The sequence below is a fragment of the Hippopotamus amphibius genome, chromosome 2 (assembly GCF_030028045.1).
Source record: "Hippopotamus amphibius kiboko isolate mHipAmp2 chromosome 2, mHipAmp2.hap2, whole genome shotgun sequence".
Classification (NCBI taxonomy): domain Eukaryota; kingdom Metazoa; phylum Chordata; class Mammalia; order Artiodactyla; family Hippopotamidae; genus Hippopotamus; species Hippopotamus amphibius.
The window spans coordinates 143,158,590-143,173,491 of NC_080187.1; the positions used below are offsets into that span (position 1 = coordinate 143,158,590).

Genomic DNA, 14,902 nt, shown 5'->3' on the forward strand with positions numbered 1-14,902 from the left:
CAGCAGCTTCCGAGGTTCATAACAATCATAACAGCAGAGGTCAGGACCCTGACACTGGGGAGACGGGGAAGGAGAGAACCCTGAGAGGTCAGGCTGTTCCTCCCCACCCTCTCACACCAGGTTCCCAGGTGTCAGCGGCACAAACGGGAGGCACCGCCATTGTAAAGCCGTCTGAGTGAAGAGCAGTGGATGTAGGGTCGGGTCGGCCTTTATTTGAACCCCTTGAGTTCTTTTTTTATATGTATATAAATTTATTTATTTATTTATTTATTATTTTATTGGCTGTGTTGGGTCTTTTTTTGCTGTGCGTGGGTTTTCTTCTTAGTTGCGGTGAGTGGGGGCTACTCTTTGTTGCGGTGCGCGGGCTCCTCATTGCCATGGCTTCTCTTGTTGCGCAGCATGGGCTCTAGGCGCGTGGGCTTCAGTAGTTGCAGCACATGAGCTCAATAGTTGTGGCTCACGGGCTCTAAAGCGCAGGCTCAGTAGTTGTGGCGCATGGGCTTAGTTGCTCCGCAGCATGTGGGATCTTCATGGAACAGGGATCGAACCCATGTCCCCTGCATTGGCAGGCAGATTCTCAACCACTGCACCATCTAGGAAGCCCTGAATCCCTTGAGTTCTTAATCTCACTTTGTGTCCCTCATCCATGCAGTGGGCTGTTTAGGACACATCCTGCAGCACTTTGCCCTCTCTCTGCATGAACAGGCAGCCAAAGGAGATGGGGGGATGGGGGGAGGGGTGGCAAGGCTGGACAGTGACAGGAGCCCCCTGGAGGTGCTCAGCCCTTAGGCCAGGGCTCATCCGTGGCTGCACATCACAGTCACCTGATGCTCGGGCAGTGCTTCTCAAAGCAGGGTCCCCGGACCAGCAGCAGAACTTCAACGGGGCACTTGCTGAGAATGCAGATTCCTGGGCTCCACCCCAGTCCTGCTGAATCAGAAACTCTGGGATGGGGCCTGGCAGCCCCCAGGTGGTGCTGACCCTGGTCCTGTGCGAGAACATGGTGCTTTAGGTACCAGGCTGCTAAAAAGCTCCTGAGGTGATTCCAGTGTCTTAGGCATCAGAGTCACCTGTGGAGGTGACAATACTAACAGGCACCTGCCAATCCCCGCTCCCCACCCCCACCCCACCAGGGATTCTGGTTCAGTGGCGCTGAGATAGGATCCAGACATGGATTAAAAAAACAACTGTGCAACCGATTGAGCAGTCACTCCTCTGGTTTGGACTCTTCTCCACATGCCCTACACACACCCTTCCTTCTCAGGGCCGGGCCCTGCAGCAGAGGACAGCTGGTCAGCTACAGCAGCAGGTGGTGGAGAGAATAATCACCAGTTATTGACATTTGGTGCCTGCTTGAGCTGCAACAGGCCTGGTGCTGGGGGCTTTGTATTAACATCTCACAAGAACCCTATGAATTGTTAGAGTTCCCTGCTTTACAGATGGAGAAACTGAGGCACAGAGAGGTTGAGTAACTCGCCCTAGCTCACACAGCTACTAAAGGGCAGAACCCGCATTTCAACTTCGTTCCTACAGACTCCAGAGTCCACTACTTTTACTTGCTCGTTTTACAAGTAAGAGGAAGGGATGATTTGCTGAAGGTCACCAGGGGTGGCACCCATCCCACCCCCATTACCTTTGCCTCAAAGTTCACCAGTGCCCCGGCACCAATTTTAAGATGTGATGAATGACCTCTGAGCAGGGTGCCACCCCCAGGAAATAATGCCACCCTTCTGGGCATTAACGCAGCTGGAAAAGGGAGGCAGAGACCAGGGATATTAAGTCACATGGACTTGTTCCTGGACCCACACGAGTCAGGATGTTAAGGAAATTGACACTTGCCCCGAGCCCAGGTCACGTGTTCCTTGTCCTCTGAGTGCTGGGTGGTGTCCACCGACACCCGGCTCAGAGAGAGGAAAGAAAAAGACAGGAGGAGGATCCGAGGGAGTAGAGAAAATATACAGCCACTTTATTGCTAAAAATGCGTTTTTCAAAAGTAAGAGAGTCATTCTGAAGAGACGGAGGGTCTCGTCTTTGGGGAGGGGGCTGAGTAGCAGCAGGCGGGCAGCCCTCACTGGTCTCGAATTCTCCTGGAGACTCGGTAGAGCTCCATGGTTGCCCTGGCGTCTTCCACCGAGTTGTGTCCCCACACGCTGTCCTGCAGGCACAGGTGCAGAGTGGGGACGTGGGGCCGAATCCAGGTGCCCCGTGTGACCCGGGCCTTCCCTGCTCACACCCTGACTCCCAGGGCTGAAGTGGGGCAGTGGGTGCGTCTCCCCAGGCCCCTGCCACCCCGGACTCAGCCGGTGGCTGCAGCAGGCCTGGCTCCCCCATTAGCAGGAGCCCCAGGCCTGGCCAGGCCCAGAACCCAGCATCCTGAGGGCCAGGCTGTGCCCTCCAGGGGCTTCCAACCCGCTGGGTGGGGGCGGGGCCCTGCAGACTCGGCCTCCGACCCAGAGGGGCTGAAGCAGTTCTCACAGGGAGCCCCGGGGCCCCGGGGAATGTGGGCACAGGTGCTTCTAAAGCGCTCCTTGCTCAGCACGGTGAGAACAGGGCTCTGCAGGGAGTCGAGGTGCTGACACGCTGTCCTCGGTCCCCGGTACCACCAGCCCTTCTGAGGGGCCCAATCTCAGGGCCACCCCCTGCCTCCCACACGTTCCTGCCCCCCCAGCCAAGCCGCCCCCACTCCTCAGGCTGGGGCTCGGGCTCTCCCCTCCCTGGGCCGCCTCTCCCGCCTCCTCCACGAAGATGCCCCCTTCACCCCCCACTCAGACCCGGTGTCCTGCCTGCCCCCCATCCTCCGTCCCTGCTCCAGGACACCTGCCCTCCCCGCTGTGGACACGCCCCGCAGGTGTGCTGATGGGCAGGTCGTGGGCCACCCTCCCTTCAACCAGGGTCTCTCAAGGACGGGCCGGGCCTTGCTCAGGTGGGTCCTCAGGCTCTGGTCCCGCCTGGCCCAGAGCAGGCGCTTCTTAAACATCCGTTGAGCTGGAAGGGCCCACGTGTGGCCGCAGCCCCTCCTGTGCAGCCCGCCTCCCCTGGGCCCTTCCTCCTGGGACTCCGGGGTCCCTGCTCACCTGTGGCTGCACGTGCTGAGGAATAAGAGCCTCGGGAGCAGCGTCGGCTCCTGCCTGATGGGAGCTGTGTGTAGACAGTGCAGCTCCCGGGACCCACCTGCGCTCTGCGCTCCACACCCTTTCCCAGAGCTGGGTGGGGGGAGGAAGCTTCAGGTACCCACAGGGAACCCGGTGTGATTTTGAAAACAAACAAAGATGCCTTGACTGGGTGCCTTCCCTGCCCTGCTCTTCCTCCTCCCTCTACCAGGCTTCCTGGGTCAGCTCTCAGGTAAAACCTGCTCTCCTTCTGGGGAAACCCCACCCCTCCCTCACAGCACACAGCCTCTCAGGGCTACGGGGGAGACAAATCTTTGGGGCCAAATATTTGCTCTGGAGCCACTGGGGGACCTTACAGTCCTGGAGGGAAGGCCAGGCCCCTGGGCTCACTCACAGGATTGATCCCTCGAAGGCAGGTCTGTCTGTCTTGCTGTGCAGCCCAGCCCTCAGCAGCCGCGCTCAGGGAGCAATGGGCCATGGAGCTTACTTTACGTATGTTTTGCCTCATTAAAAGCAAACAGAACTCTGCCTCTAAAAAATGTCAGAAAGAGAAGGTTCCGTAAGAGAGCAAAGAAGAGGTCTGTTGAGTCACCAGGTGTGGAAAAAGAAGTAAAGCGGTTGCTGAGCACAGAGGCTGAAGCTGTCAGTACCCGTTGGGAGATAATTGCTGAAAACGAAACAAAAGAAACAGAAAATCAAGGCCTTGATATGTCTTCCCCAGGAATGTCTGGCCACAGGCAGGGCCATGACTCATTAGAACATGATGTGCTTCGGGAGGTATTCAATGACCTCAGCAGCAGCAAAGATGAAGATGAGACACAGCATCAAGACGAAGAAGATAGAAACATCACTGACACTGAGGAAGATCTGGAAAGGCAGCTACAGGACAAGCTAAATGAATCAGATGAACAGCACCAAGAAAACGAGGGAACCAATCAGCTGGTTATGGGAATTCAGAAACAGACTGATAACATGAAAGGCACGCTCCAAGAGATCCAGGACAGGGCAAAGCCACAGGAGGATCTCATCATGAAAGTGGAAAACCTGGCTCTTAAGAACAGATTTCAGGCTGTGCTGGATGAACTGAAACAAAAGGAGGACCGAGAGAAGGAGCAGCTCAGCTCCTTGCAAGAAGAGCTGGAATCACTCCTAGAGAAGTGAGGAGGGTTTTGATACTTAATTTCATTCCTGAGAGCCATCAGCAGTGAAAGAAAAATTTTGTTTTCATCACCTGGACTAGATAGTAAAACTTTGCAGTAGTTCCCAGTTTCCTCAGCTGCCTTCTATTGGATTTGTCTTACAGACAAATATAACTGAATTTCTACCTCATTTGTCTTTTGGAACCACTTTGCTAGGTGTTTGTCCTGTAGGAAGTAGGAGTGTATAGACAGATAAATGTAGGGAAGTTGTAGGATTAGTGAAGTGAACAATTCAGCTTAGTAATTCATCACAGCTTCACTGTAGGACGTTGCTGCTGTTTCTCCATTTACCAGAGGCTGCCATTGCTACTCTGATGTCATCTGAGATAAATAAGTAGAGTCTACTCTGGAGGCAGTGAAGGTTGTTTGCATATGTTTTCCCATGCTCTAGCTATTCCCAGCTATTCAAAGCAGTTTTCCACATTTTGAATTGCAAATCATTTCATACAGTTGTTTTCACAATAAATAAAAGCAACCAATTTTCACCTTAAAAAAAAAAAAGCAAACAGAATGTAAAGTTATTCACAAAATACATAACCCCCAAAGTTTAAGAAAGAAGTAAGTGAAGAAATAGTGGCAAAGAGAAAAATGAGTAGGAAGAATAATGATGTGTAATTTTCAGGGAGAAAATGTTCCTGTAGGGCAGTGTTGCTAGTGGTTACTCACTCCACGGCAGGACAGAGGACCAAGGATTTGGGACAGGTCATCGGGGCCTGACCTAGAACTGGTTAAGGTGTCCCTCCAGCCCCAGCCGAGGTTGGCCTCAGTGTCAGGCTGGCATCAGCTCAGCGCTGGTCAATGTTCCAACCCATCGTGCCCACACTCTGATGGTGGCCTGGGGCTCGCTCACCTGACAGTCTGGTCGTCCGGCCAGCTGGTGTTGCACTGGTGGAAGCTGGCCTTGCAGGCGGCCTGCAGCTGCTCGGGCGTGGTGAGGATGGCGCTGTTCTGCAGGCAGGCCCGCTGTGTCCTGTTGAAGTTCAGGGTGTAGTGCATGGAGATGGCTCTCTAATGGAACACGATGCCTGCAAGACACACGAGGGCGAGAGAGCAGCTCAGGCACAGCCTCCCATCACCCAGGCTTTTGCAGAGTTAGGGTAAGAGTCAAGGGGACTTAGTCAAGGGGACTGGGCTGTGCCTCTAGCTGATGGGTGGATCCTGTCTCTACATTTGCACGTGGTCCTTCTGCCTTTGCTGGAGCAGCTCCAGTAACGGGGAGCTCACTACTTCATAAGGCATCTTCTTGGAAACCTGTGATAATTCTGATAATTGGAAAGTTCTTTGACTTGAACTAAAATCTGCCTCCTTATCATTTTTTCTTGTCACTCCAGGACCCCATATTTGCTTTGCAGAAAGAGACACTCACAGCTCCACGCACCCTCAGCGCAGCGGCATCCTGGGGGGAGTCCTGTTTCAGGCACAGGCAGGAGTGGCCCATCATCGGCAGAGTCTCCCAACAGAAAAAAATCTGGTGCTGACTGAAGTCCTAAAGCCAACCAAGGACACAACCAAATTCTTTGGTCCATCGAGAGAAAAGGAACTGGGGAGTCCTCATCCCTTTCTCTGGCTTCTGGAGCTGGAGGTGAGGGCAGGAAAAGACACCTGGGTGGAGAGTCAGGAGACTGCTCTGGTTCACCTCCAGAGAAACCTCAGGCAAGTCACTTAACCTCAGTTTGCTTGTCTATAAAATGGGGATGATCACAGGGCAACCAAATCACAGGATTTGTTGGAAGAACAGACTGTCCTTTACACGTGACTGTAGCCCCAGAGTATTTAATTCACTTAAATTCCACAAAGAGTGGACTTATCCTCTCTGTTTTACAGAGGAAGCAACTGAAAGTTAAGTAATTTGACTGAGGTAAACCTTCACGGGGAGGAGCTGGGATTTGAAAGCCAGCCAGCCTGGGTGCACACCCGTGAGGATGCCATTCCGGTTCTTCTTGCAGGTGAAGCAGGGTCCCTGTGGGAGGCTCTCACCTTTCACCACCACCTCCAGGGTGGCCTCGCTGTCCTTGATGCTGTGTATCACCTCGCAGCGATAGATCCCAGAGTCCTTGGAGCACAGGTTCTGGATTTCCAGGGTGGGGTCGCTGGGGATGACCGGGTAGTTGGGCAGCGTGGCCTTGTCTTTGTAGGCACTGCTGACCCGCACCCGCCCTTCAGTGGCCACCAGCAGCACCACCTCCTTCTCCTTGGACATGCGGCTCCACTTGATTCTGGGGTGGAGGGGGGCGGTGGTCTCAGGGCGCATGGGGCCGATGAAGTCGCAGGGCGTGGTGAGGGGGCTCCCAAGAGGACCCGCAGCGGGGATGATTCAGGGATGCTGACACTCAGCGAGTTGTCAGGGTCTGTGCGGGAGACACGGGGGTGGGAGACAGACCTGTTAGTGCCCAGAGAGGACCACCCAGCCTCCCTGTCAGTCCTCCTGGAAATGACAATGTCTACGCTGGGGGAGCCTCCTGTGCCACATGGAATTCCCTTTCCAGAGCAGCTTCCGCCAGATCCTTGGTCTCTGCACCTCAAGTCAGGAACTTGGAACCAGAAAGGTTTGCAGAGGAGGGCAGGGGGAACTTCAGAGAGGAGACCACCTCTCTGCCTCTCAAACTGGGGTACCCTAGGGCATGCCAAGCCATAGGATGTACAGGAATGATCTTCCCAGAGTGACAGCTTGACTCAAAGACTGGGGAAAAATTATTTTTCCATAGAATAAATTATTATTTTTTTATTATATTATTATTTTTTTAAGAACTTTTATTGAGATACAGTTAACAGACAATAAAGAGCATATATTTAGAGTGTACAATTTGGTATCCCAATCTCCCAATTCATTCCCCCCCAACCCTCCCTGCTTTCCCCACTTGGTATCCATATCTTTGTTCTCTACATCTGTATCTTTCTTTCTGCCTTGCATTTCCTCTTTCATAGTAGTTCACATTTGCCTTATGTATTGAGGTGCTCCTATACTGGGTGTATGTATATTTATAATTATTATCTCCTCTTCTTGGATGGATCCCTTGATCTTTATGTAACGTCCTTTCTTGTCTCTTGTAACATTTTTTATTTTAAAGTCTATTTTATCTGATATGAGTATTGCTACTCCAGCTTTCTTTCTTTCTTTCTTTTTAAACATTAATTAATTTATTTATTATTTATTGGCTGCGTTGGGTCTTCGTTGCTGCGTGCGGGCTTTCTCTAGTTGCAGAGAGCGGGGGCTACTCTTTGTTGGGGAGCACAGACTCTAGGCGTGCAGGCTTCAGTATTTGTGGCACGTGGGCTCAGTAGTTGTGGCTCCCCGGCTCTAAAGCACAGGCTCAGTAGTTGTGGCATGCGGGCTTCGTCGCTCCACGGTATGTGGGATCTTCCCGGACCAGGGCTCGAACCCATGTCCCCTGCATTGGCAGGTAGATTCTTACCCTCTGTGCCATCAGGGAAGTCCCTCCAGCTTTCTTTTGATTTTCATTCCCATAGAATATCTTTTTCCATCCCCTCACTTTCAGTCTGTATGTGTCCCTAGGTCTGAAGTGGGTCTCTTGTAGACAGCATATATGTGGCTCTTGTTTTTGTATCCATTCAGCCAGTCTGTGTCTTTTGGTTGGTGCATTTAGTCCATTTACATTCAAGGTGATTATCGATATGTATGTTCCTATTACCATTTTCTTAATTGTTTTGGGTTTGTTTTTGTCGATCGTTTTTTTCTCTTGTGTTTCCCACTTAGAGAAGTTTCTTTAGCATTTGTTGTAAGGCTGGTTTGGTGATGTTGAATTCTCTTAGCTGTTGCTTGTCTGTGAACCTTTTGATTTCTCCCTCGAATCTGAATGAGATCCCTGCTGGGTAGAGTATTCTTGGTGGTAGGTTCTTCCCTTTCTTCACTTTAAATATATCATGCCACTCCCTTCTGGCTTACAGAGTTTCTGCTGAGAGATCAGCTGTTAATCTGATGGGATTTCCCTTGTATGTTATTTGTTGTTTTTCCCTTGTTGCTTTCAATAACTTTTCTCTGTCTTTAATTTTCGTCAGTTTGACTACTATATGTCTTGGCGTGTTTCTCCTTGGGTTTATCCTGCCTGGGACTCTCTGTGCTTCTTGGACTTGGGTAGCTATTTCCTTTCCCATGTTAGGGAAGTTTTCAACTATAATCTCTTCCAATATTTTCTCGGGTCCTTTCTCTCTCTTCTCCTTCTGGGACCCCTATAATGCGAATGTTGGTGCATTTAACATTGTCGCAGAGGTCTCTTAGTCCGTCTTCAGTTCTTTTCATTCTTTTTTCTTTATTCTTTTCCGCAACAGTGGTTATCACCATTCTGCCTTCCAGGTCACTTATTTGCCCTTTTGCCTCAATTAATCTGCTATTGGTTCCTTCTAGTGTATTCTTCATTGCAGTTATTGTGTTGCACATCTCTGTTTGTTTGCTCGTTAATTCTGCAGAGGGTCAGACTGGGCTGAGGTGGGATATAATTAGACTCCACATTAAACCATGGAAGGTATCGATAGGGAAGATGCAGCATTGCCAAATCCTGTTAGAAGGCAAAGATCTTCCTGGAATGAGGAAGAGACACTTTCACAAAATAGCACCTTTTATGGTGAGTCATACACTGAAGGGATCCTTTTATCCAGGAGAGCCTACAGGTTGAAAAGAAAACTGTTTCAGATATTTGTTGGTGGCAGATACATAACAAAGCAAGGAAGGGGGAGCAGGAATGTTTGGGGTCCAGCTCTAGCCTTTTGATGTCCTTGGCCATCACCACCAGGTCCTTCACAGAAATCTCCCTCTGCTGCTCAGCCCTGGCGCAGGACACAGCATGGTTTTAGTGGGGACAGCTGGAAGTGACAGCAGTGCCGGCTCTGTGGTTCTGTTTTGTTTTGCTTTGCTTTTTATAAATTTATTTATTTATTGGCTGCGTTTGGTCTTCGTTGCTGTACATGGGCTTTCTCTAGTTGCAGCGCACAGGGGCTACTCTTCATTGTGGTTCATGGGCTCCTCATTGTAGCTTCTCTCGTGGAGCATGGGCTCTAGGCATGTGGGCTTCAGTATTTGTGGCACAGGGGCTCAATAGTTGTGGCTCACAGGCTCTAGAGCACAGGCTCAATCGTTGTGGTGCACGGGCTTAGTTGCTCCATGGCATGTGGTCTCTTCCCGGAGCAGGAATTGCACCCCTGTCCCCTGCATTGGCAGGCAGATTCTTAACCACTGCACCACCTAGGAAGTCCGCGTGCAGTTTTTAAATCTCTCAACCAACCATTATGAACTGGTTGGGCTTTTGTGGGGAAACCTCCCCAGGGTATTGCCAGGGGCTGGATATTGTGGGTCCCAGAGCAAGAGCACGAATGGAGACGCACAGACCATTTGTCTAAATATTTGAAAGTCCATGTGTTGTTTCAATTAGACCTGCCGCTCTGGGTACAATTACTGTAAAATGGGTGAGCGAGGGGGAGGAAGTGATGTCATTGGAGACCCCAGGTAAAAGCCTGGTGACATGTTGACAGTCACCAACTGAGCCCTCACTTGTGTGGTTGGTGATGGAGGAAGGAGTGGGGCTGCTGCTTCTACAGCAGCTGGTTCTAGGTGGCAGCTACTGGTCATCAGGGGTCACTATGGGAGAGGCACCTGAGTGCCAGGGCTCAGGCAGAGGTGGGAGCTTCTGTCTCCACCAAGCTGGGTACCAGACGCAAGGGCGCTGCCTACTGGCTGAGGAGATCAAGGGGCTCTGTTTGCATCCACTGTGGGCAAAGAAAGTGTAGCTCAATGTGCTGGGCTGCTTCTCCAGGGCTCTGAACTGTTTGAAGAGGAGCCTTTTCTCCAGCTGCATCCCCAGCACCCTGCCCCTCCACCAACCTCAGCTCATCCACCTGTTGCATCTTGCAGGGGAACTAGGTTCCCCCACACCCACCAGGTGTCACAGGGGAGGGGCTCCAATTCCCTGGGCCTTGGGCTCTCTATGAACTCACAGGAGACCCTGCCTGCATGGGTTCCTCTTGTGTGAGAGTGTGTGTGTGTGGTGTGTTTGAGGGAAGAGAGGGTGGAATGAGGGAGGTTGTGCTGTGCTGACAATGCAGGTCTGTTCTGAAGCCCAGAGGAAAAAATTATTACAAAGTAAAAGAAAGAAAATTTTGGCATTTCCAAGAATGCTTAAATAATTGTTGCTCTTCTGGCCCTCAGATTGTCAGTGTGTTTAAGAGCTCTGGGCTGAGTCCTTTTCACCACCCTGTGTCCTGAGGGCAGGCTAGTGCCGTCCCTGTCTGTAAGGATTTCCCCAGGGTGTGTGGTGCCCTGGGGGACTCCACAGTGAGGCAGCAGAGAGGTACATTGGGCTTCAAGGAGAGATGGTGAGGATGGCATGTCGCTGCTCAGGGACACGTCCACAGGCTCACAACTCACAGCATTTCAGACACATGGAGGCTTCCATGGGGCCTCCCTGAGGGCTGAATTCTCTACCCCACAAATGCCTGATTATCTTATTACCCAGTCAGATCCCAGGGCACATGAAGAGGGGACAAACGTGCTTCTTATTTGGGGGCCACTCTCATCTTAATCAAATCGCGCTGGGCTGAGCCGGATGCTGAGTGTTTGCAGGATCCCTGGGCATCTGTCTGCCCTTGTTATCTGCCCAGGGGTTGAGGGCGCTTTGTCTTTGCGTGTGTGTTCAGCTGTGATGCTGCTTTAGCCATGATTGGCTCAGGTGCCTCTTCCCGACGGATGCAGGACATCACTCCCTGGGAGCAGGTGGGTCTTTTCTGGGGCTCCCAGAGGTGCAAGAGGAGGAGGAGCAGTGGGCTGGTTGTTGGAGGCCCAGGTTCTGCTCCCAGCTCTGCCCTTAAGTGACTGTGTGCTCCTGAGCAAGGCACCTAATCCTGCCGAAAAGGGCGCGGGCAGGACTCAGCCTGAGTCTTCACACCCCACAGGTTGTGCCCAGTGAGGTGGGGGTCATAAGATCGTTTGGGCAGAGTGAATACAAGCGGCCCTTCTCTGGCTGGGAATCGCTCCTCCCTTCCCTTCCCTTCCCTTCCCTGGGGACTCTCACACTGTCCTGACCCTGAGGAACCAGATTATTTCCTGGGGACCCTGCATGCCCTCTGTATACACACATCACAGATGTCAAAGGGCAGCCATGGTAACTTCCTCTGTTGTTAGAACAGACACACAAACACACCCTCATGTCCCCTGCCTCGGTCACAGTGAAGGTAAATGGGTAACTCCTTCTCAGGTTGTACCTATATGACCTGTTACAGTAAATATAAATTTGAGTGCAGCGTCCCTCTTTCACGTTTTGGAACCCCCTTCGCTGCACATCGGCCGCGTTCCTATTCTGGGGGGACATCCCACAGGCTTCCCTGTAAGTGGATGTTAGTCCCCTGTTTACACCTCAGTCATGGCTTCCCACGGAGTCCCAAATGCTTAATGTGGTACCCAAGGCTGTGAATGGCTTTTCCTTGCCAGATTCCGCATCTCTCTCTCTCTCTCTCTCTCTCTCGTCCATAAACGTTGCTCAGTGCTCGTGCTCCTGGCCTCTCCTCCTCACTGTGAGAAGTGCCCCACCCCCAGCAGAGCCCTGGTTCAGGAGCCCCTCATTTCCTCAGGATGCACACGCCACACCACAGTCAACTGTCTGAAAGGGGTTTAATCCAACTATTGGAGGATACAGCAGCAATCCACCTCCCCAAAGGTTTCAGTAGTCACCGTCTCGGGGTCATGTGATGGGGTTCCCAGGACTCCCTGAGTCACATGAGGAAAAGGGGACCATGATGATGAGTGTGGGTGTCATTGTCATGAGTGACTCCTTGTCCTGCCTCTAGAGGATGCTCTTGTCTATCCGGGGACCTCTGGCACGTGGGGGGCACCACAGTGGGGAGCCCTGAGTGTGAGCCCAGGACTCTGCTCACCCACACCTGAGGGGAAGGTGGTGCAGGACTCACCTGACGTATTCCTGCAAGGCCAGCTTCCTACCCTGAGCCCACAGGTCTGCTGAGTGTCCTGGGGTGGATGACAGGAGGTCTATAGGAGCCCTGTAACTGGATGCAACATTTTGAGTTTACGTGCATGTGTATTTCTGGCATCGTCATTCTCAGTGGAATGTGTGTACCTAAAAAGGTAAAGAGTTTCCAAGGGGCTCTCTTCCGTATCCCAAAGAAGTGGGGTTTCCTAATACTGCTGAACCAAACAGAGTCAGTGAGGGAGCATGGATGTGAGATTCTCTCTGGCTTGGTCCCTGGGGCAGTGACCTCCTTGGCATCAGGAGAAGCACATTCAGAAATGCTTGGCAGCCTCTCTGAGCGTTTAATTCCCCCAGATCATCTCCTTCTCAAACTGCAGAATCAGAGCATGCCGGGTGGAGGGACCTCTTTGGACCTTTGGCTCAGCTCCTCCCTCCTCCCCAGCCCCGGGCTCATCCTCACTTCCCAAGAGAGCCCTGGGCAGTGCTGCTCACAGGGTGGTCTGCGGATTAGCGCTGGTGGCAGCTGTGCCTGCTCCTCAATGAGATTAAGCACAGAGAGTGAGAGGGAGCGTTGAGAAATTTTCATAGCAGCTTGACATTGTCCAAAGATCCCACAGTATGATCAGAGTCCGCCAGTGTGGCCTGGATAGGAGTGTGTTCTGATGGCACAGCTGCAGAGACAGGAAAAGTCATGACCCACATGAAGGAGGCTGGGCCAGTGAATCAGAGCACTGCCTCCTTCATCCAGAATGTCTTGCCAATAAATCAACAAATAAAGTTAGGAAAACTAAACAGAGGACTTAGTGAAGAGGTAAAAAGTGTGAATTACAAAAGGACTGATACGTTAAATAATTGTCTTTTGTTTTGTGATAAAGTGGGAGCTAATTGTCAACAACTGTTGCTGCAGACAAAGTACAAACGTTATTAAGGGGAAGGTCCTGTAAAAATATTTAAACTATGGAACAAACTCCTGGAGATTCTGCAAGATAAGTTTGTTCCCAACTTTAAATTACTTAATTGTATTTTCAGCTGTGTCAGGTCTCAGTGGTGGCACCTGGGATCTTTCATGGGGCATGCCGGCTTTTCATTGCAGCACACGGGCTTCTCTCTAGTTGTGGCTCATGTGCTCAATAGTTGCAGCACGTGGGCTCAGTTGCCCCATGGCTTGTGGGATCTTAGTCCCCTGACCAGAGCTCGAACCCTTGTCCCCTGCATTGGAAGACAGATTCTTAACCACTGGAACACCAAGGAAGTCCCCTGGTCCCAATCTTTTAAACATGTCAGTTGGACAATCAGATTAGCTTATTACATTATATCTTCAGTATTTTTAATGACTTTAATACTAACCTTCTACTATGCTTTTTATTAGATTTTTTCATGTTATATGATTTTAATTAAATTAGCCACTCTATGAACATGTCAGAGTACTCCTCCTGAAACTTTATTTTTAAAGTCACATCATTACCCTTCTCAAAAATCTCAAATATTTTTTTAAAGGAAAATATTAAACTTCTCTATGTGACAATTAAGATCCTTGCAACTTGGCACTGAGTCCTTTTTCCTTCCTTATTGCTCATTGCTTTTTAAAAAATGATAATTGTATATATTTCAGGTGTATAATAAAATCTCATGGGAGTTATACCTTGCATTTTCCTCACTCATAACGAGTGAGCACTTTTTCACATGTTTATCTACCACTCACATATCTGTCTTTGCAAAATATTTCAGCCTATATTTTGCAGTCAAACTATGCCATTTGAACGAATGATTTATTTCTTTTCTTAACTCATTTTTCCAATTTGGCAGTAACTATTGATTGGCACAAGTTATTCACTTTTCCAAAAGCACACAGTTACTCATTAGGTCAATTTAGTGCATCGAAATCATTTGTCTCTTGCATTGATTCTCATTTGTGTAAAACAGTAGCCATTCTCATAACCCAGAACCCCTGGAACAAGACTTAAAATTGTATAGAGGGTAAAATACCAAATTAAAAATTTTAAATTACAATTCTATGATATCTAAAGATAACAAAAAATTTTCACATTTAAATCAGTAAGATACACTAGAACATTTTAGGAAGTTTGGACTATTTGTAATTGGGTTGTTTGTCTATTTATTATTAAGTTGTCGCATTTCTTTTTATATTCTAGATACCGGAAATGAAAAAGATATTCTTTGTCATATTTTTTTAAAAGTTTCCAAGAAAGCTTGCCGACCTCCTGCTCTAGAGCACGGTGGGCACATGGATCCCAGGACCCTTTGTCATAATCCTGTGGTCCCCCAGGGTCTGACACTCACAGGTGAGGATCCAAGGGTGGTCAGTCTGAATGCCCACAGAGCCGGGAGGTAAGGAGATAAGTGAAAGGGATGCAGAGGACTAAGGCCCCCTGGAGAGGAGCAGCTGCATCCGTTGGGGGTGGTAGAAAAGCAAGACACAGTGGGAATGACACGGTCTCATGTCTATAAAATCGGGAAAAAATCCACAGATACACCCTACCAACATGTGTACATATATGTACACACATGTCTAAATATGATGTGAGAGCATGTGAAGTGTGCTGAAGGCTGTATGTGAGGTTGAGGACATGGATGCTCCCTGGATGGAGGGGTGGACGCTCCTGTGAGCAGGCAGGAAGGCTGGGCCTGCGGAAGAGGGGAA

At 50.3% G+C, this 14,902-nt stretch overlaps 1 protein-coding gene and 1 pseudogene across 1 annotated transcript; one reads left to right on the forward strand and one right to left on the reverse strand.

The window, feature by feature from the left end:
- Nucleotides 1-3,638: 3,638 nt before the first annotated feature.
- On the forward strand, nt 3,639-4,271 carry LOC130843994 (transcription initiation factor TFIID subunit 7-like; the record flags this gene model as incomplete). Its single annotated transcript, XM_057719963.1, has 1 exon — nt 3,639-4,271. A coding segment is annotated over one exon (633 nt), but the record flags the coding sequence as incomplete, so codon positions are not given.
- An 884-nt stretch (nt 4,272-5,155) lies between these two features.
- LOC130844529 (aggrecan core protein-like) lies at nt 5,156-6,560 on the reverse strand (annotated as a pseudogene).
- Between the last annotated feature and the right edge of the window lie 8,342 nt (nt 6,561-14,902).